Below are 22,348 nucleotides of genomic sequence, written 5' to 3'. Positions count from 1 at the left end.
CATGTTCACCCAAAAAAAAAAAAAAAAAAAAAACCAATTTGGCAGTCATGCGGATTGCAGACTCAAAAATAAGGTGTGCTCAATTACTCCGTATATCAAAAGGGATACAGCATTGGCGACTGATAAGTAATGTGCGCCACAACGCAAACTAAATAACATTAACAGAGAGCCAAAGAGGAGACTATAGTGCTATGAGAACAAAACATTCACAGGACAGAGCACCAGATATACAATGGCGGCAGTGATGCTCGAATTATATATGACAACGAAAAGGAAGTATATGCTTGGCAAAAGGAGGAAAAACACTAAAAAAAAAATTAGAGGGAGCGGGGGTAAAGCCTAAAAGCCTAACTGTACTTGTACAGATCTACTAGTTACCCTATACCTGCTTACACATTAAGGGCAAAGGAATTTTCTTTAAACATCATCATACTTCAAATGTAATATAATGTTTCAATCACATAATGCTCGGTCTCCTCTTTCCTGCATCTGTCCTCAATCTCTTTACAGGGTTGGCCCATCCAATCGTTCCACCACTACTACCGCTGCCATTAACCTGTTGGACCGACTGATTGGACCACATCTGCTGCTGCCCCCCTGCTCGACTATCCCTTGGGGTTGACACTGACCCAGGGCTCCTTATACTACTTCGTCCCATGCTTGGAGGAGAGACAGGCCCTGTGGACCCAGATCTTGTATTCACAGCCGCAGGCTTTTCCCTGTCCTTCCTCTTTTTCTTGCAAACCACCAAGTCTCCTGGGTGAGTCAGCAGGGGAGAGTCATCTTGGTCTCGACTGCTATTGCTGCCGAGCCTTGATTCTTTTACAGGCAAATTGGATCTCGTCATCCTTGAGTCTTCGTTAGCCATTATAGGACCTCGCAATGACTGCCTTGGCAATGGGTTCACATCAACTCGTTCAACATCATTCATCAATCTATGCTTTCTATTACTACCTTGTGATGCAGATGTGGATCTCAAACCAACAGAAGCTGCAGTTGATGGTGGACCAGAGAAAGACACAGTATTTTTGGCCTCCTGGAAATCAACATCTGGGAAAGAACCCTTCAATATGTCGAAAAATAGATCATGAACTTTCCTTGCTTCACATCTCACCTGCCCATACAAACAATAGGCAGTGTTAAAATCTGTGGAGTACTAGTTAAAATTAGGACATAGGCAGCTAAATATCTTGTTCTAAATACTATCTACTAGGAAACATGCACTGGCTCAAAAGTTTTCCTTATTTTGAGAGTGGCATGTGGATAAAAGCTTGACCCTTTATCTCCAATACTAGGAAACATGCAGAGCTCAAAATTAGAGGATTAAACCCACACATTTCTTTCGAACAGAATCCTCTGTCTTATCGACGATGAGGACAAGCTCACTCTTCAATTACCACTACAAAATACATAATTTAACTCCGTCCTACCAACTAGCTATCTAAAAAGTCGAACACAACTCTTCAATGAGGAAGATAATTATTTTGATATACTTTGAAACAAACAAACAACAGTCTACATCTCACATAAACAAATGATGTAGCCATTGCTCTGTATTATCTGTATATAAAGGTTAACTTGCTACACATGCTGAAAGCAACTAGAAAACTATAAGATCAGCATGCAAAATGCCATCTTTCCCCCTTTTTTCTTCAGAGAGGGAGTAATAGGAGGGTGAACTATATTTATTTTACAGAGACTAAAAAGTCTCTTGTAATGCAAATTTTTAAAATACAACTGTTCTGCAAATTGAACTTCAGAGTTTTTTAGGAAATTGTTCTTCATACAAGGAGACAAGTTAATGCAACAAGCCCATAGCAAGAAAATTTTTTATGATTAAACAAAGGGACAACAGAGCAATTGTTGACCCAGGTGACAGAATGCTCTACTGCTCTTGAAGCTCGTTCCCTGGGTAAGCTAATGTCATTTGTACCAATTCTTCATAGATGCTAAACATTTGTCAACAATAAAATAAAAATCAACAGATTTAATGAACTGGAACTGCACCAGAGTTCCTTCATGCAATAAGAGATGGAATGATGGATAGAGATTTAGATACATAGATGCATTCATATTAGCTTACTACCATTAGAGCTCAGCCAAAGACAGTTCAGTAGGAGAGGATTACTTACAAACAAGAATTAACCTTACAAACAAGGATTTATCAGACTTTTTACAGCCCTTTATAGTCCAACTTCTATCAACGGGTAATATTCTTTTATATCCACAATGATAATTATTAGTCAAGCGCACAAACAACGCTAGACAGAAAATCCTAGGGGAGCATTAGAGAGCACAGCAATTGTATAGCTAAATCACTTTAGTTATTGTAATTAAACATAAATACAGCTTATTTGTGTCGTAAAGATTAAACTTCTGAAGTGCATGATTAATATTGATAACAAACAAGGAAGACATACCTCATGTGAAAAACCATAATACTGCACTGCACTTTTCAACATCAATTGCACATCATTAACAACTTCCATCACTCCACTATACTGTAGTCTGTCAATTCGATGGTCTATTTTACGTAAATCCAATAGTTTGTTTCCTGGTCCATTTGTATAGCCCGAACTTTCAGTTTTCTTCCACAAATCTATCAGGAGAGGAACAACATGGCCTTCCTTGTCTATCCTCCTCTGGACCCTGCCGATCACATTCTTGCACTACAGATGGACAAAAGATTGAATCATGCTTTTGCACAAACTTCAAAAAATCAATCTTAACCACCAAAAGGGGAAAAAAATTTAAAAAAAAAAAAAAATCACCAAAAACCAACTTCCACGTATCTAAATCAATATATTCTTAGAAGAGGTAATGCAATTGTCAATTACAATACTATGGTCCTCTCCATATTACAAGTTCAGAGCAGATTATGGGCATGATACAGTGTCAAGGATAAACAATTCTGAAATATATGACAAATCCAAGTATAAAGTGAACGATCTACACAACAGCTGTGCTTCAGATGACCGTGTGACATAAACAAAAAATAAAACTTGGAGAAAACGGTTCAGTTTAGGATTGAGACATGGAACAAAAAAAAAAAAACCACAATCTTAAAGCCCCTAGACCTAGAGAGCATACCAACAACTACTGCATGATTAAAAAATTTAAAATTAATAGCCAACTCTGGTTACTTATACGGAGTAATAAAGATAAGTCACCTAAATACACTTGTACTATAGAAAAATATCACACGAAGCCTTCACATGCCTGCTAGGAATTTAACAAGGACAAGCAATTTAAAGTATATAAAATTTAGCATGTTTAAATATATTTTTCGGCTGTCTGCTATATAATTTTGCAATAATATGGGGAGGGAAGAGGGTGGGGGTGGGGGGGGGGGGGGGGGGGGGGGGGGGGGGACTAAGAGTGGAAACAGCCGAATTCGAATTTATGTAAGCACGTTTATCTTTAAAGTGGACCAATTAAAACATACCCTTCTCTGAATGATGTCTGACATCTTAGCACTAAAGCTTAAATTTCCAGATGTGTTCACATCTTTGTTACCATCAAAACTGTCCTTGGAATTCTCGAATGCTTCTTCAGTGGGATTAGACAAGCTATTTAATCTACCAGATTTAGTAGAGGCATGCAGCTTTGATGTACTTCCAGTTCTCCTTGAAGGTAAGCTCCTACGAGTTTTTGAAGACATGTCACACTGATCTTGCTTCAAAGCAGAAGAATCTCCAAATGTTTTGGACTCTGGATCAATCCTCAATTGACTTCCAAACTTTTGATCTGGTAAACATTGAGATTGTGATGGATCTACACGTTGAAGAGACATCTTTTCACTGTACCTCTCTTCTGGTCTATCAATAGTATGCCTTGGCCGAAGTCTTATGCTACGCTTTCTTTTGATTTTGGGCTGAACCACCTGTTCATCTTCTCCTTCTTCACGCTCATGATTCCAGCTGCCTGACTGCTGTATATCTAAATGTGAATCTCCAGAAACAACAATCTCCCCCTCCTCGAGCTCATCAAGCTGAACATTAACAAAAGATGAATTGGTATATATATATATATATATATATATATATATATATATATATATATATATATATATATATATTTTGAAAAAAAAAGAACATAAATGATTGTAGGAACAGGAGGAATATATACCAGTTTTTTGGAGCCAGAACTAGGCCTGGCATCTATAGCTGATAGAGTTGCGAATTTCTGAGAAGATACAGAGGGTGAGACTGCCCGTGTCATCCTACGACTGTCAGATGATGATCCAGGGGATCCAGGTTCATCTACCATATGACCAGCTCTGGTACTTTCACTAGCTCGAGGATAATCAAACCCATCATTAACAGGAACGTCCTCCTCAGACTGGTCTTTATTGTCTGCAGCAGCAGCATCCTCCTCATCTTCATATTCTCCAACTTCACCATCCTCTTCAGGAGCAGAATATTCATTTCTGTCTTCAGAACTAGCGTCAGAGGAGTCTCCAATGTCATCATCCAACTCAGTGTACACAGGAACTTTCTTCCCCTTATATCGCCCCCTTCTTTTCTCAGTTTCACCTGGTTCCACTTCCGCATTGCCGCTAAATATGTCCTTTGACGGCTTCTTGGACAAAGCTGAAATGGCTGAATTAACTTCCTTGGTACTGGCACGAAGCCACTCAGGTACCTGATCATACCTCGTCATCTCCTCAATCCAATCCAGTTCTTCATCCATTTGATCAAAGAGCTCAACTTCTTCTTCACTCCTTGCAATCAATCGATTTACCTCTTGCAGAGAGGGAACGTCATGAACAGTCTCTTGATACCTCTCTTCATCATGCAATAGCGTTTCTAATGTCATTCGTCTCTCCTCGTGAGTTGTTCTTTGATCAAAACGTCCAGCATTGATTACTTCATCAGCCATGTCAATCTTATATTGTTGAATATTATTTCTTATTAGGCTCTCAATCGAACCCACATATCGATCCTTTCCCACAAGATCATCTTCTAAGTCTACCATCCCTCCAGTTCTGAACTCATCCTCCTTTATATGGCTAGGTATTTTATCAACAACTGCTTCCATGTAGATGACTTTGACTTCCCTCTTTTGTCCAATGCGATGAGCTCTGGCAACTGCCTGTTCCTCGTTTTTGGGGTTCGGATCAGGATCATAAATGATGACTGTATCAGCAGTTTGTAAATTTAAACCTCGTCCAGCAGCACGGATACTCAGCAAAAAGATAAAGCACTCAGTCTGCGGGTCATTAAAGTCCACGATTGCAGATTCCCGGTCTTCCAAGCTAGTAGTTCCATCAATTCGCCTATACAATAGTCGCCTCCACTGTAAATATTCCTCCAAGATGTCAAGAAGCTTGGTCATGGTACTAAAGAGAAGCACCCGGTGTCCAGTTCTGTGAAGTTTAATAAGAATTCTGTCCAAGATCCATAATTTCCCACATGACTTCACAAGAAAATCTTTTGAAAAGTCATTAAAAAATGGGTAGCTAAGCAATGGATGATTACAAAGTTTCCGGAGCTCCATACACCTATTATTTAAAGTTCTGTAAGCTCTAGCCTGGTAATACGGACTTTTTTGGACCTTAAGCTTCTCATCCTCAGGATCCACACGAAGAGTCCCAGTAGTTTTAACCCAATCATATATAGAACTCTGGATGGCAGACATCTTACATTTTAAAACAAATGACACCTGCAACCAAGTTGGATGTCAAAAAGACAAGAGAAGGAAATTAGATTTATAATCAAAGAAGTAGATAGATACATACCTTAGCAGGAAGGGAGCCTTCTACATCTTCAACACGGCGTCTGAGCATAAATGGCTCCAAAATCTGGTGAAGTCGATGGATAATGATAACCTTCTTTTCTGTCTCAAGCCAATCATCCTCAGCATTATGGGTAGGACCTTCTTTTTGGAATGGTTGAGAAAACCAGTCATGGAATGCTTTGCGATTATCAAATACTTCAGGTAGAAGTAAATTTAATAGAGACCACAGTTCCTTCAAATCATTCTACAAGATCGAAAAATCCATCATGAGAGAAAACGCACACATACAAAACACCTGTCATTAATATCGTCTCAACCATTTTATGTTCTGCAGCAGGTGCTTTCTATCTCTTATTTTAGATACATCCTAAAAATTCCAATCCAAGATAGTATTGCAAACACACTTCAAATGAGCAGACACCCATATGCAAACTAAAAGAAGCCAGACAACTACTAGCTTGCAGGAGTCTGAAGAGGCCCAGCTCAATCATTGAAAACCCCAACCAATCAATAAAAAGAACATTGAGCATGTGAATATTAGCAAAGTATTATTATGCTGATCTTAGTATCACTAAGACACCAACACAGGACAATAAATATCACAACTCGAGCATTTGAGCAGCACAAATGATAGAATACAAGATCCAGTAATAATTTCTAACAAACCTGCAAAGGAGTCCCTGTCAAAAGAAGACGCCTCTGGCAACGATATCTGTCCAAGTCACGTGCTAGAACTGATTCTCGGTCCTTCATTCGCTGTGCTTCATCTATCACGATATACTTCCAATCAATTTTAGAGAGCTTTGAACGATCATACATAATGAACTCATAGGTTGTGACAAGAACATTAAATTTCATGGCACAAACTTCCTGGGAAATAAAGAAAGAGGACGTTAAGCCATAGAGCGTTTATCACATTGGTACATCCATCGGAACCAAAGATAACAACCCTTACTTGAGAAAATAATTTGGCTCTTTGGTCCTTCGCACCAACATAGTAAATGCAGGATACAGACGGCAGCCAGGTATGCAACTCACTCTGTTAAAAAAAATAAATGCAGTTAGCAAAAACCAAGAAACATGTGGAGTACATGGATTACTTAGCTGACTAGGGAACTGTAGCCACAGACCTTCCAATTCACCAAAACAGCATTTGGAACTATGATTAGATGGGGTCCATAATTCCCTTTGAATTCCATCAAGTAAGCAATCAATGCCATCACCTGAAAAACAGAATACGCATATATATTTCAAAAAGAAAAAAGTGTTTCTCTAAAGTTTCAACACTGTCAAGTATACTATGGGTTGTTTGGTTCATTAAAGAAAATAAATCAGCAAAGGAGATGAATGGAAATGGATCAAGAAACGCATTTTAATTACTTTAGTTAATATAAAAAAAAAATTAAGTAAATAAATAAAAACAGAATATCATAAGTCTACACAAAGTTTGAGTCCCAAAACTAAAACAAAAAACAGCACACTTCTTTGTCTTAGTTTTCCACCATCTCTTCCTTCTCTGGAGGGTGTATACTGTGGTGGTTGCAAAAGGACAAATTGTTGGGAGGGGTTTTTCAGGATAAAAGGGGTGGATATGTCTGCTTGAACGAGCCTCCGTTGCTTCTTTTCAGTTGAGAAATGGGTTAGTTTCAGAAGATTTCATATGCAGTGGGGCAAAGGGCAGCGATTTTAGGTGACTAATGAGGGTATGGATTGTTTTTTTTGGGGGGGGGGGGGGAGCAAAGATGGTGGTGGTGTTGTGGGAGGCTATGAAAGTGGGTGCTGGTGGCTTTGAGCTGCAACTGGTGGTGGAACAGATCAAAATGCTAGAAAGGAAGTTAGGGAGACTGAGATAGAAGTTGGGGGGATAAAAAAGACAGCATTTGGGGTGACCCCATGCATCTGAAGTAGAGGAAAGAAACATATAAAAAGAAAGCACTACCACATGAAAAAAATGGGAGTTTCCTTTCCCTTTTGCTAAAACCACTTCTTATCTTCCATTTTGCTCACTCCAATCAAAAAATGTTTCTCATTCCAATTAAAAAATGTTCAAAAAAAAATTGCAGCAGCCCATACATGGAACAATTTCTATTGGTGAAGGGGATTAGAAAGGGTGCAAGTTACCTGTACAGTTTTTCCAAGACCCATTTCATCTGCCAAAATTCCATTCAACTTGTTGTTATACAAAGAAAGCATCCACTGTAGACCAACCTACCAATTGTGACCAAAGGGTAAGAAGACCATGAATATACACTAAAACTGAATTTCACTAATCAAAGGAATGCAACTTACTAGCTGATAATCTCGCAGAGTCCCAGCTCTCAGCATGGAAGGCTGTCTCACAACCCTCTCATTTATAGCATGAGCAAGACTGTAATACCTGTTGGCAGTTTTATGTTAAATAATTTCTAGAAGGTTATTAAAGATGGTTGCTTATGATAGATACACAATTCATAAACTAAAGTCATCAATATAGAAAGTAAAAGATCCAAATAATTGGACTTTTATCAAACCAGCATAGAGCCACAGATTAGTTTAGAGGAATAACCAGATAGCATGACAGGTTTAGCACAAACTGGCAGCGATATAGGCATCCAATGTAACTAATTTGACCATAAAAAAGTCAACCATAACATATTTACTAATGCGAAAAGAAAACGATTAGCATACTTGTTCACTGATGAACTATCCTTAGGAGCATTCATTTCGGAAAACTGATTTCTGATCATGACTTCCTCACCAGCACAAGCGGCAGCAGCTCTCACTTCTTCTTCTGATAAGCCCTTTATCCCAAGACACCATAAGGCAAAAAAATTGGAAAAAAAAAAAAAACACACACACACACACACACACACACAGTAAATAAAATGAAATAATAAAGGCATAAAAGATACAAAACGAACAAGTGAACAGGATCGAGGAATTTCTAGGCCCATATTGGTTTTTCAAACACTAGACTCTGCCAGCTAGAGTTCGGTCATCATACCTGAGATCGAGCAGCAGCCGCAGCAACAGCAGCAGCCTCTTGAACCTCTTGCTGACTTTTTGTGGCAGTTATTTTGCTCCCCAATTTGTGAAGATATTCTTCAGTTTGGGTCAAAAATGTCGAAAGAACATTATATCTCTCTGCAGCATCACCTGAAATGCTAGTCTGCTGCTCTAGAAGCATTTCCCGATACCTTTCCACATCATTATTCTTCAATGCCTCCATCCTTTTATTTCTATCATCATCCTTTCTCTTTGAGAACTCTCTAAGCATCCTCTCATGATATTTTGCAACACCTCGGTTGCGAGTTGTCCGGGCATCACGGATGGCCCAATGTGCCTCAAGAAGCTTCTTGCGCCATTGAAAAATAGCTTTGAGCTGCTTTTCTCTCATAGCTTTTTGTGATGCCTGAACTTGCCTTGAGAGCTCCAACCGTTGTCGCTCGCAAATACGGACAAACTTCCTATATTCCCTATCAGTCATTGCCATAATCTCCTGCTGCTCATGATCTACTTGGTCCCTTACACGTGCTTGAAGGTTCAAAAGTTTAAGCTTCTTTTCTTCAATCTGCAGTCGCACAACAAGATCTGGCCTGATCCTCTTCCTCTCTAAGTTGACTGCTAGTAACTCACCAATCTTCCTCAAGTTCTCTGCCCTTTTATTATTAATTACTTCCATACCTTCCCCAGAAAGAAGATCTTTGATATTGTACGCCAAAGACAAATTGTTATTACCCATAACTGCAGACCCAAGAGAATCTTGCTTTCTAGTAAAACACGGAAAATCAAATAAAGGACCATGATACTTTCTACTTGAGCTGACATCTTTTGGCTGGGACAATGAAGTTGTTTGCAGGGGTTTCTTAGCCTGTGCACTTTCACCAACAGATACTGGCACAATAGCCTTACCCCTATCCGTAACAACATCATTTCTTATAGGAGTTTTTTGTATATTGCGTTCAACATCTTGTTCAGCTTTAATAACAACAGGAGCAGCTTGCTGATCCTCCTTCTCAGGAGATAATACTGAAGAAGTCTCTCTAGTTACAGATGTTGCACCTGCCATATTAGTTGAGATTGCTGCCTTTTCATCAATCGTAGAAATCTCTTCTTTGAGGGAATTTTTTGCAAGAGCAGGCGGGGGAGCTTGGGGAGCCTTCTCACCAGAGTCCGCATGCTTTGGACTTTCATCAGCATTTCTAACAGTAGACTTATCCTGATTAATAGAACCAGCAGGGACAACAGACTGCAGTGGTTGTGATTCAAGAGGAGGGGGAGAAATAGCTCGGAGCAATTCTTGGGGAAGAGTGCTTTCCCCTTTCTGAACAGAAACCAAGATGAGCAAGAAATGAGTTTCAGAAATGGACACATTTTTTATATAGGGAAAACAATTAATGAAATAGAAATGGACATATCACATCTTTAATTGTATCCTAACACGTTTAAGTGAGCACAACACAATCGTTGACATGCAAAACAAGTATAACACATTAATTTTCAGTCCTTCAAGGAAATTTCAAAGTTTTAAAAGTTCAATGATGAAATCACTAATTTTGTTCATATACGATCGGATAGATATTGGATTTTCAGTCTGCAATTCTGTTCCAACCAACACATTCCCTACAAGTACAGCACTCAAAATTCCATAAAAAAAAAATTATGACAAAATCTAAGGTCTCTCAAGAATTTTTGGCAATTAATTTTGTAGTGGACAAATATTATGGGTTATTTGTAAATCCAAAAACGACAGAAAACTTTAGTGTCATATACCAAGTAACCATGGTTTTAATCCTACACACTTCAACATATTGCAATGATTGCCTTCGGAATGTAAGCAAACAAGGAGAGGGCACAAAGTATGAGAGTGAGAACTAGGAGGTGATAGCAGAGCAACAAAAATCAAGCTTGAAACGGGTCCAACAGAATGTACAACGAATACTGAAAATCAAGCAGATAGTAAAAAAGGAAGTAAATGGAAAGATTTAAGACCTTCAGGCGTCTAAAGGCAAGTATTTGCGCCTTAAGAACATGAAGTTGCTGTTTAGTGAATCCAGATTGCTGCTGAGAGATCTGGGATGGCGGCTGAGCTGCGAGAGGAAGATTATTTCCTGATCCTCCATCATTAGGTGCACTTGTTGGTCGAGGCGATGGCTGGTTCAACTGTCTGGGATACTGCATTTGCAATGCTTCCTGACCATTTCCTGCATTCTTAACATTCATAGAATGTTCTGAACCTTGGTTCAAGTTCATAGAAGGGCGGGATGCCTGGACAGAAGCCATTCCATTTCCCACCATTGCTGATTGCATTGAAGGTGCCTGGTTATCTCTACTGTGTACAGAGAACTGTGCAGGCATATTGTTAGTACTGTTACCTATACCAGCATTTGAAGCTGAACCAAATGGACCAGGTGGAACTGTTTGCCTAGCTCTAGAAGCACCTGACTGCCCAGAAACCTCACTTGAAGAGTTTGCACGGGGCGAACTTTCACTAGTAGCAGGTGGGGAAGTAACCTGCTGCCTTTGCATAGGGACAGGAGAAGGCTGTGAATTACTTTCATTTGTCTTTTGCTGAGAAATCATCCTAGACTGCATTAATGGCATCAGCTGCGCTACCAAATTGGCATTTGCAGGTTGTGACAAATCAATATTGCGTTCCCGTGCCCATGCCTGTAACTGAGCCGCAACAGCCATTTGATTATTTCCCATGTTTTGAATCCCTGCCTGAGCCTGTGGATTTTGTACAGGCCTCATCATATTAGCCGAAGTAGGATGCCCCATAGTAGTCTGCATCATAGGGGGCTTTGGCTCATTCCTCTGATCAGAGCCCCCCTGCTGACCTTGTTCTATCTGCTTCTCGACACGACCAAAAGGCTCAGATGACTTCTTTGATGCAGCTGCCTGGGCCTGGTTAGTTGCCTGCATTGAAGCAAGCTCCTGCATTCTCATATTTGCCATACGCATGTCCTGGTCTTTTGAAGATGAAGGGCTTCCCATTCCCATGTTGGCTTGCCCTTGAGGTTGCATGCCCATAACAGATTTTTGCTTTGCAGCCTGCATAGCATATTGCATATAAGCTTGATGGACTGGATTTAAACCTTGTTGCTCATGAGCAGGATTCTTATTTTGACCTTCTTCACGTAAATGAGGAGATCCATGTTGCTGAGCCATATCAATGTATTTTCTTTGCTGCTGTGCAAATTGCAATGAGCTCGGAGATCCCATGAAATTAGCCCCACCCATAACACCCTGCAAACCAGCAGCTTGGAAAGCTAGGATGGCTTCATTTCCTTCAGGTTTTCGTAGCAGTTGTTGTTGTAGTGACTACAAAAGGTAATTATGCAAGGTTAGAGCTCAGAATATCCTACCAAATTCCAAAAACATCATACAGTGTTGTCCAAATCAAAGAAAAACCAGACACCTCATACCAAATACAAAAGCAGCTCAATTTAAGAGTACACAATTACATCAAAAGCCAATATACCTAACACATCAAAATCTTTATAACAGATTGTGACTAAGTAAACACCAGAGTTATAAGGGCTGGGTATCAAACCAGGAACACAAATACAACAGACATGGGCGAGTTAATGTTCTTTTATTTGAACATGAGCAGTGGCAAGCAGAAACAATATGGGCTCTAACCACATACAGATGAAACCAAACAATTGAACCTTTAGGTGATCCTAAAACTTTTTAGAAGAAAGAAAAACTAGATTCGAGATATACATTTCAGTGCAGCAACTCAAAAACTACAAAAGACAATCTCCCTCTCCAAAGTCATACGGATTCTAAACCAAACTTCAGAGATAAATAATAAATTATAAATCAGACAGGCGCACAAGTCATAATACACATATCAATAACCATGAAAGCTTGAGCAAAAAATTAGCAACATTCACTGATTAAATCTTGCTCATAAAACAGTAAGAAAACAAATAAATTTTCAGCTACAGAAAAAAAAAATAAAGAATAAACACCTAAGAGAATCTGCAGTCAGAAAGAGACAACTTCAAACTACCAGTACCAGTACTTAAGTAGCTCAAACTTCGAAGTAATAACTCTCACCCAACCGCCACTTCTAATTCTTAGTAAAGTAAGATACCCACAATTGACTAAAGAAGAGTGGCCAGGCAAGGAAAAGTATAAAGCAACACAGGAAAGCACCTGGCCAAACCTTTGTTTATTTCATTTAAAACCTCGTACTGCATTAAAATTGACATTTTCAGGTTAATCCACAAACTACAAAATTAATAATTATAATATCCACTTCTACACCACATGTTATAAAACGTCAGCCCAGAACAAACAACCAGCTTAACATTCAAAATACACCAAATCAACATCACTATATTCAAGTGATATTCTTCAAAGTCAAGCAAGAAACATCTCTTAAAAAACCAAAATTAAGCATAACCCATTTTAGAAATCTCTAATATTAACACCATAAATCACAAAATTGAGCAAAACCCATTTGAAATTTGACTAAAATCACTCAAACTATCAAACCCAGAAACCAAAAATCAGCTCAAAAACCAAAATTGAAAACACCCCATTTAAGGCAATTCTAATATTAGGTCGAAAATTGGCAAATCAACCCCATTAATCTCACAAATTGAGTGAAAAAATCAAAAACACCACCAATCTAGAAACAGCGCAAAATCCAGAATTACAACATAACAAGCTAAGCATTAAACCCTAACCTGTCTGTGCTGTTGCTGTTGTTGCTGCTGCTGAATTGAATCAAAATGTTGTTGTTGTTGTTGCTGCTGCTGTTGCTGCTGTTGCTGTTGCTGCGAAGCCGCCGATGACGACGACGATGGCGATGCGGCGGTAGACGCCGGACTCCGTCCATGCCCGCCGGCACCGGCGTGCTGGGACCCACCGCCAGATTGCATAGAATTAAACCCCTAAAACAACCCCAAAAAACAAGAAAAATCAAAAATTGGGAAAATTCCCAGAAATCCTAATCAACAAAATGACAAAACCCTCATTTCAAATTTTGCCCCCACTTGTGAAAATTCAAGTGTCAATTTCTTTAAATAAAAATACCCAATACCCCACTTTTTTTCACTCACTTTTTTCCCCCTTTTTCAGTCTATAAATTTCAACATTAATAGGAAAATTGGAAGGTGTGATGATAATAATCAATGAGGTGAGAAATCAAAAAAAGAAAAGTATATTTTGGCGGCAAATTTGTGGGTCCAAATTCACAGATCGGAAGAAAGAAGAAGATGTGGGTTTTGGCTCAACAGTCCGAACTCGTCGGAATCTGCTGATTTGTGCTTTTTTTAATTTTTCTTTTTTATATTTTTTTTTTCTTTTTCTTGATGCCTCTTTCTCTCTCTTCTTTGGATGAATTTACTTTTTTTTCACGCGATTTTCTGGGTTTTTATCAGTCAAACCCTAACTCTTTCTTTGATTTTGCCTTTTTTTTTTTTAATATTATTATTCTCTCTCTTTTTTTCTAACTGTGGTTAAGGGGATAAATAAAAGAAAAAGAAAAAGGGAAAAAAAAGTGGTTAGAGTTTTGTGTCTCCAAGTAAAGCTATTTGTTCGATTAACTTTGGACCTTTCAAGATTTTTTTATATTACTATACTGGTATACTCCGTATCATGTTAGTAAATACGAAGTAATCAATTTTTAATTATTCACAATTTTAATAATCAAATATTTATCAGCGTGTTTTATGTAAGGCTGATGTTTATGACATAACAAAAAAAATTAGAAATTTATAAAATATACAATTAGGTGAATTCAAGTATGAAATTATATATATACAATATAATATTAGAGTAAAAAATTTGTTAGAGTAAAGATCAGATCAGATCAGAAAAAATAAGGTGAACCAAACAAGATCCCACTTGATATATTAGGCTATTCTTTACAATTTTTTATCGCTAAATATCTTTAATTTCGTAATAAAAAAATTATGAAAATCACATATTAATAAAATGCACATTATTACAAATCTAACAAGATCTCACTTGATATATTTTTCCTTATATATTATTGTACACTTAAGGTTAAAGTTTGGTCAAATCAGACAATCAAATCAGACCAGAAACCATACAAGGCCTTAGTCACACAGCTTACACCAAAAGTTCATGACCTTGTCTAAATAAATTTCATATGAATCTACCTTATTTTGAATGAAAAGAAGAAAGTCTTACTCTCTATATATAATTTTATTTTATTTTTATTTTTTTGTGTGTTTTGGAAAGAAAAATAAAAAATTAACTACTCTATTTCATTAAATAAAACATTAATAACACCGATTCTTATGTGATTTTGTCATTAATGTTGATTTTTATATTACTACAATTGATATGATTTTTTTTAGTCATCTCATTAATTTTCAATTGGATGCATATGACAACACTATCTATAAATATATATAGATATGAATGGGATCTTGCTAACGAGCGCCCCAGGGCGTTAGTTAAGGAATAATTTTATTGGTTGAAAAAGTATTAAGTTAGGAATGCATGACAAAATCACGCGTCGTTCGGTGTAATTAATGTTAGTTTTACTCTAATATTTTCACTTTTAATTCTCTTATCTAACGCCCCGGGGGCGCTTATTAGCTTTTGCCATATGAATTATACATAGCAATATAGCATCTATCTATACAATACCTTATGGACTATAAAGTGGATATCTACAAATTTAAATAGGATTGCAATTATATTGGTAAGATAGTAACTCATCTTCAATAATAAACTCACATCACATGTGATCAATTAAACACATGCATGCATGTAAGATGTAACCTTTCAAAGTAAAAATTACAATGTTTAAAAAAATACATAAATAAAAATAAAAAATAAAAAAAATTGTCACATATAAAACACAAGCTTAAAAAAAAAATTGCCACACTTTATGGTGAAATCAATATCCTTGCTCATAAGCCTTTTTTTTTAAGGAGCTTACACACATAATATATCTTAAGCATAAATTCAAAACATATAAAAACCAGTATAGTCTATTATTTGCTATTATTTTCATCAACAAATTTAAATTATAAAAAAAAAATGTAAGTTTTACGGCTATGGTGCTATGAATATATAATTCATGTAATTTCATTACTCCGTATTATTTATAATTTTGTATCTTTATTTTTCAGCTATGTAAGATATGTAACTTACTATACCATTGCAAATTATACTATTAAAATATCATATATAAAAAAGAAAAAATAACAATAATACGTATTTAAGAAATCTTAAATGAGTCTAAGTTGAATCTTAAGGAGTCTCAACAATTGAGAAGCTAAACGACGCCCTTATTTTACAAGGTAATGCCCACATTTAAATATGAATAGATAGACATATCCTCGCGTGTATTCCATGTTCTAAATCAATCTAACATCCTCTCCTCCCAACAAACCACCACCAACTAAGAGCAAGGTCATCAGACACATCGCCGGAATTATTTTTTTATTTTATTTTTATTTTTTTTGTGGAGGGGGAAAACGCTTAAGTTTTTTCAAAACTCTAGAGGAAAAACGCCTAGAATTTTCAAAATACCCTAAGAGATTTGAAAATTCTAGGCGTTTTACCCCGTAGAATTTTTCAGTTTTTTTTGCATTTTTTATTTTTAACATAACTTTTGATTCCAAATTTGGATTAAGGCAAATAATATATCGTTGGAAAGCTCTGGAAGTCTACTTTCCAATCTATTTGGAAACAAGTTAATATCATTTCTAGATCTTATTATATGATCAAAATAGTGCAAGGGTATTGATTTTGGAACAAACTTAGTATTTTAGTCATATCTTAAGATCTAGAAATGATATTGATCTGATTCCAATTGGGTTAGAAATTAGACTTTTAGAGCTTTCCAACGATATATTATTTGTCTTAATCCAATTTCTAGATTAAAAGTTATGATAAAAACAAAAAACGCAAAAAAATTGGAAAATTCTATGGGTGGAAACGCCTAGAATTTTCGAATCTCCTAGGGACTTTTGAAAATTCTAGGCGTTTCTCCTCTAGAGTTTTGAAAAAAATTAGGCTTTTTCCCCCTCCAAAAAAAAAACGATTATAATTCTTGTGATGTATCGATGGTGGTGGTTTGTTGGGAGGAGTGATTGTTATTAGATTGAGTTAGAGGCCAAAGAAGAGAAACATGGAATACATGCAAGGGTATGTTTGTCCATTCACATTTAAATGCGGGCGTTACCTGGTAAAATAAGGGCACCATTTAACAATCTCTATAAAATAATAAACATTATTAAAATATTATACGGCATGGGAAAAAAAAAATCTTAATACAAGACAAGGCTAATCTTGCTCTAAAGTATTAAGATGAGTCTTAAGTTGGGTCTTGAATTTTCAAGACTTTGTTAAGACTTTGCTTCATAAATTTTGTGAAGTCTTGTTTAAGACAATTTAAAAACTATTTGCTGATGTCATGTATAACTTTAAGACGTAGGGTTAATCTTGCTCTAATACCCTATTATAGTAATTTAAATTCTCATTAAAAAAAAATTGAACAAGTCTATACGCCTTCGGGTATTTGACCCACGTATTTAGCAATGCGATTGCCTATCGTTTTGTAATAAATATCAAATATGACAAATTGACAATTACTTCATCGATGAAATTTTATTCCTAAAGCTTTATTGAACATAAATACACAATAGACTTGCAATGATACAATTTTTTTTTTTATTTTTTTATTTTTTTTTTTGACATATGCTCATTAAACAAATATTAAAGTATTACAACTTATAGTAATGACAAAACATTCATAATTCTTTAATTAGCAAACAGCTATATCCCTGAATTATTCAACTGGGACTGGTTGCATTTTCTCAGCCTCTTCCCTCAGCTCCTTAAACAGGGCAGACGACAGATATCGCTCTCCAAAACTCGGGTGGATGGTCTATGATCAGGAAAGAAAACACAATTTTTTAAGTCAGATAGTCACATAAGTGTAATTTAAACAAGTGATGTGACTACAAACTAAATCTAGATGAAGATAAAGTTTCATACGAAGTAATAAAACTTCATACTTAGATTATATAAAGATAACTTTTCATACCACAATTAGTTTTCCCTTGTTTTCTGGCCTCTTAGCAAGTTCAAGGGCAGCAATTGTGTTAGCTCCAGATGATATTCCAACCTACATATTTACATAAACATTAGCTAAGACAGTAATCGATAATTATTAATCTACTAAATGACATGAACTCGTAATAATCTCCCAAACTAGCAAAGATGATAAGAAGTATCAGAAACCAGCATAATCGATCTGTTCTTAGTTCTTAGACATCTTACCATAAGTCCTTCCTTCAATGCCAACTGCCTGGCCATCTTTACAGCATCATCACTTTTTACCTGTTAAAAAGTGCACAAAATCTGAGCACAGATAGAAATCTTTAACAATACTCGAGCTAAACCACTTGAATTTTACCTCAAGAACCGATTCCATTACATCCATGTCTAAAATCTCTGGTTTAAACCCAACCCCATTTCCGGTTATAAGGTGAGGACCTATTTACATTGCCAAAAAATAAAAATCAAGATGAGTATATTTATTCAACTAGCATAACTAAAGAAGCTGGAAACTTGTCAGAATGAAGCAAAACCTGGTTTGCCTCCATTGAGTATGTTGCTTTCAGCTGGTTCAACTCCATAAATCTATAACATCAGTAAAAAAAAAATGAATCACATTAATCCGTATATGCACAATTCAAAGCAGTCTTACTTAGAACAGACCATGTATATACCTTAACATTAGGATTTTGAGATTTGAGATAGCGTCCAACACCAGACACAGTGCCTCCACTTCCGATTCCCATGACAAAGATGTCCACTTTCCCTTGAGTGTCCTCCCATATTTCAGGACCCGTTGTCTCAAAATGAACCTGTTTTTTCAGCCACTAGTCAGCCAATTTTCTCCAAGAGTGGGACTAATAGTATTGTAACATATAATTAATTAGCTGATCAGACCTGAGTATTAGCAGGATTATTAAATTGTTGAAGCATAAAACCATCAGGGGTGGAGTCCAGAAGCTGGTTAGCCTTTTTGACAGTTCCCCCCATTCCTTTGTCAGGGTCAGTGAGAATAAGCTCAGCACCAAAAGCCCTCATGGTCACCCTTCTCTCCATGCTTGTGTATGATGGCATAGTCAACACCATTTTGTATCCCTTCATCGCCGCCATGAAGGCCATGCTTATTCCCATGTTTCCTGATGTAGGCTCGATCAACACAGTCTGATCATCGACCCAGCATAACAGTTAACAAAAATATTTCTCTGTAACACTAGCTTGACAGTAACTAACTGTTTTAGATTACCTTTCCTGGAGAAATTAATCCTTTTTTCTCTGCATCTTCTAACATTGCCAGTGCAGGTCTACAATAGTTAGTAGATAATATAGTTAGCACATAGTGTCACATATTACTGCCTATAGTTGGTTTATAACATACCTGTCTTTGACACTAGCAGTAGGCTGCATCATCTCCTGCTTAACGGCGATGTATGCTCCAGATCCTTCACTAATTTTACTTAGATAAACTAAGGGAGTTCTCCCAATAAGCTGCAATGTATTGTATATAAATCAATTCAAAACATTTTACAGTAGTTTCATGCAATTCTATCAAGGTATGAAGGAATTCTAGCAAAAAGGCTTTTACTATGGTAATTAACTTGCAAAATCTAAAAAACAATTTTTTTACATCAGCAGTCAGCAATCTCAGCACAAAGCTATCAGTGGAACATCATGGACCCAATCTAACAAGCTTTAATCAATTGTCCTGTCATCCTGTGTGTGATAGTGTCACATCTTTCTGATTTTGACACAGCCAACAATCTAATTTTACTGATGAATAATCATAGATAATGCGGCACAAATCAAGATGATTGGACATAAGATGAGACACAAAATGGGATACATAAAATCTACTGACAATGGAAATATCTCATTCAACCGAGCCATTTTAAACTAAAAAAAAAGAAAAAAACAGGGTACACTTGACCATATGAACCATTAACAAGGCCTGAATTTTAAACATTAAGCTAAGGTATCATTATCAAAGAAAATTTAGACCACTAGACCACTTGAGCTAAGATAAAAATTGCAAATGATCAAGACATTTGGTCCCTAGTAAAGTTGTAACTGAAATCCAAATTCATTCTTAGACGGGCCCACTCGGCCCCAGGATAGAAAGGGCAATAAGGCTCAATGTAGCTACTGGAGTTAAGTGAAAGCTGCCCTTATCTAGAAACAGAAAGTACCCAAATAAGTTGGGACACTAATGAGCAATCTCCACCTCATAATGTAAGATTATAAGCTACCTTGTCTTACTCTTTGCTAAATTTCTCTATCTAAATTAAATTGAACCATCAACAAGAATAATTCAGAATTTAGAAACAATCTCCCTAATTCATCAAGTAATGATATAAACATTCATCAGCAAATTAAATTTAACAACTATCATGAAACCATGATTGGTATATAAACATATGTACCTAATCAGAAGATATATACCTTTGGACAATATTATTATTAAATCTGATAGAGTATAAAACATATTCCTAGGCCTCAATCATCGGTTTAATCTTTTGGTTGAGTTGGTCCACTAACGTGGTATCGGAGTCAGCATGACACAAAGGTTACGGGTTTGAATCTTATCCACCCCCACTTTCAAGTGGAATATTTCGCGCATGGTATGCGAGGGCCCATGTTGCATCCACATTTCAAGCCTAATGGACTCTTATATTTCAAGCCTAAAGGGCTCTCACGTGAGGGGGCGTGATAGGCCTCAACCATCAGTTTAAGCTTTTAGTTGACTTGGTCCACTGACAAAATCAAATCAAGTTCCTCCTAGGCAAGAATATATATAGAAGATTCAATGAATGTACTGACCTGGGAAACATTGGCTTTGATGTTAGTCCCAGCAAAAGGAAAAGGAGAAGAACCAGAATCAGCAACAGGTTCTGCAACAGAAGAAAAAGAACTGCTACTAAAACATCTGATTGTTGTTTTAAGAAAGTTTGAGGTTGATCTTGATCTTCTTATCAAAACAGTTGCCATAGTTTCTTCAGTTTTACAGCTAGAAAGATAAAATTTTTAGAGAGAGAAAAAAGAATGAGTAGAATAGCTACTGCAATAGCAAGAAATCTATTGTTTTTATAAGCATTAGTGCACTGTTATATTTGTTTTTATATGGTTAGTTGGTGAAAAAGAAAGAACTGTTAAATGTGGTACAACATTTTAATGGTATAGTTTATTTTAGAAAGTTGAGGGGTTGGTTAGTTTATTATTGTGTCATTATTTTTGCAGAGCATGTGGATTATTGTGGAGGGGTATGGTCTTGACTATTTGTCGTCATGAATATCGTCAAGTAAATTCAAAAGGAGTTGATTAGATACCTTGCACTTAATCGCGGCTGTTTTGGTGAGTGATGATGTACCTTAAAATGATTAGAGATTGAGTGCTAGGTACAATGGAACTAGCCTTAGTTCCTAAAAGCATAGTTTTGAGCGGAGGCGCACTGGAGTGGACAAACGGGTTTTGGTTTTGGGTGACTTTGTTAGAGTCATATTCGAGTGATGAATCATACTTTCTTAACCCCTTTTTATTTATACTATGGTTTTAATTTTTATGAGAGTTTTCTGAGTCAAATGGTGCAAATAATAAGGGATGGAGGGAGTATTGTATATACTAATACTATGTAATCTAACTTTAGGATGATAGGAATCTATTCAAAAATCGACCACATTTTACATTATTGTTAATTAGTTTGTTGAGATAAAATCAACATAGTAATATAATGAGTTAATGACACTATGCTTTCAACTTGGTTTTGGGACTATGGCTCTATTCAAAGATTGATCATGTATACACAAGAATATTATGAATTAGTTGTTGAAATGAAATCAACGGATTATATATAACGGCACTATACTATGCTTGGGACTTTTATAAGGAAGATTTTTTTCATAATTTTCGTAAGACTTTTATAAGGAAAACTTTGAACATGTTTTCTATAATTAAGCTTCAATCAATCAATAACTATATACTAAAAGGACACACCAGCAATGACTTGGCGGTTCAATCAATCAATAACTAAACCTTGGCGGATCTTGACCTTCTTTAATTTATTCCATGGTCGGTTTCTTTAAAAAAAAAAATACTAAAAGACACACCAGCAATGACACGTGTTATTTTCTGGCGTGTCCCTTATTTTTTTAAAAAAATTGTTCTTAAAAATTCCATATATAAAATTAATTGTATGCATAAATAAAATATTTGATATGCCTTTTATGTATAACCTGCCAACTAAAAAGTAAAGTATAAAATAAATTTCTTATTAACTTAAATAAAAGATTTAATGTATCCTTGTATAATATTATATAGGAAAATTTGTTAGAAACAACCTTTTAAAGTGTTCACTTTATTAAAAACAACCTTTTAAATATTTTTTTACAAATTCAGACCACATTATATTTTTTTTTTATCAAAGACAACCTAATGCTAGTTTTCGGCATTGACTCTATTTTTCCGATGTTGACAACGAGTGTATGAGGCATGTGACCTCATATATTGCTAATTACACCCCTTTCCCTTCAATTCACTCGTACTAAATCCCCTCCTCTCTCAAAGTAATTTGTCACTT

At 36.3% G+C, this 22,348-nt stretch overlaps 2 protein-coding genes across 2 annotated transcripts; both read right to left on the bottom strand.

Moving 5' to 3' along the window:
* Nucleotides 1-125: 125 nt before the first annotated feature.
* Nucleotides 126-14,256, bottom strand: LOC145586810 (chromatin remodeling ATPase BRAHMA-like). The gene is made up of 15 exons (XM_081643742.1): nucleotides 13,797-14,256; nucleotides 13,422-13,628; nucleotides 10,711-12,042; nucleotides 8,723-10,042; nucleotides 8,407-8,519; nucleotides 8,029-8,116; nucleotides 7,861-7,947; nucleotides 6,870-6,962; nucleotides 6,695-6,778; nucleotides 6,406-6,609; nucleotides 5,741-5,983; nucleotides 4,129-5,664; nucleotides 3,446-3,991; nucleotides 2,421-2,669; nucleotides 126-1,114 (listed from the first exon to the last, which is right to left on the bottom strand). Exons 2-15 carry the CDS (start codon nucleotides 13,614-13,616, stop codon nucleotides 458-460), a joined length of 6,747 nt encoding a protein of 2,248 aa, XP_081499868.1. The 5' UTR covers nucleotides 13,617-13,628; nucleotides 13,797-14,256; the 3' UTR covers nucleotides 126-457.
* A 3,061-nt stretch (nucleotides 14,257-17,317) lies between these two features.
* Nucleotides 17,318-20,856, bottom strand: LOC145586808 (bifunctional L-3-cyanoalanine synthase/cysteine synthase, mitochondrial-like). Its single transcript, XM_081643741.1, has 10 exons — nucleotides 20,596-20,856; nucleotides 19,157-19,266; nucleotides 19,025-19,082; nucleotides 18,679-18,942; nucleotides 18,456-18,593; nucleotides 18,315-18,366; nucleotides 18,140-18,219; nucleotides 18,004-18,063; nucleotides 17,768-17,848; nucleotides 17,318-17,608 (listed from the first exon to the last, which is right to left on the bottom strand). Exons 1-10 carry the CDS (start codon nucleotides 20,761-20,763, stop codon nucleotides 17,510-17,512), a joined length of 1,110 nt encoding a protein of 369 aa, XP_081499867.1. The 5' UTR covers nucleotides 20,764-20,856; the 3' UTR covers nucleotides 17,318-17,509.
* Between the last annotated feature and the right edge of the window lie 1,492 nt (nucleotides 20,857-22,348).

Source organism: Chenopodium album, chromosome 16, assembly GCF_948465745.1.
Source record: "Chenopodium album chromosome 16, dcCheAlbu1.1, whole genome shotgun sequence".
Classification (NCBI taxonomy): Eukaryota; Viridiplantae; Streptophyta; class Magnoliopsida; order Caryophyllales; family Amaranthaceae; genus Chenopodium; species Chenopodium album.
This window is presented reverse-complemented; position numbering and strand designations above follow the sequence as displayed.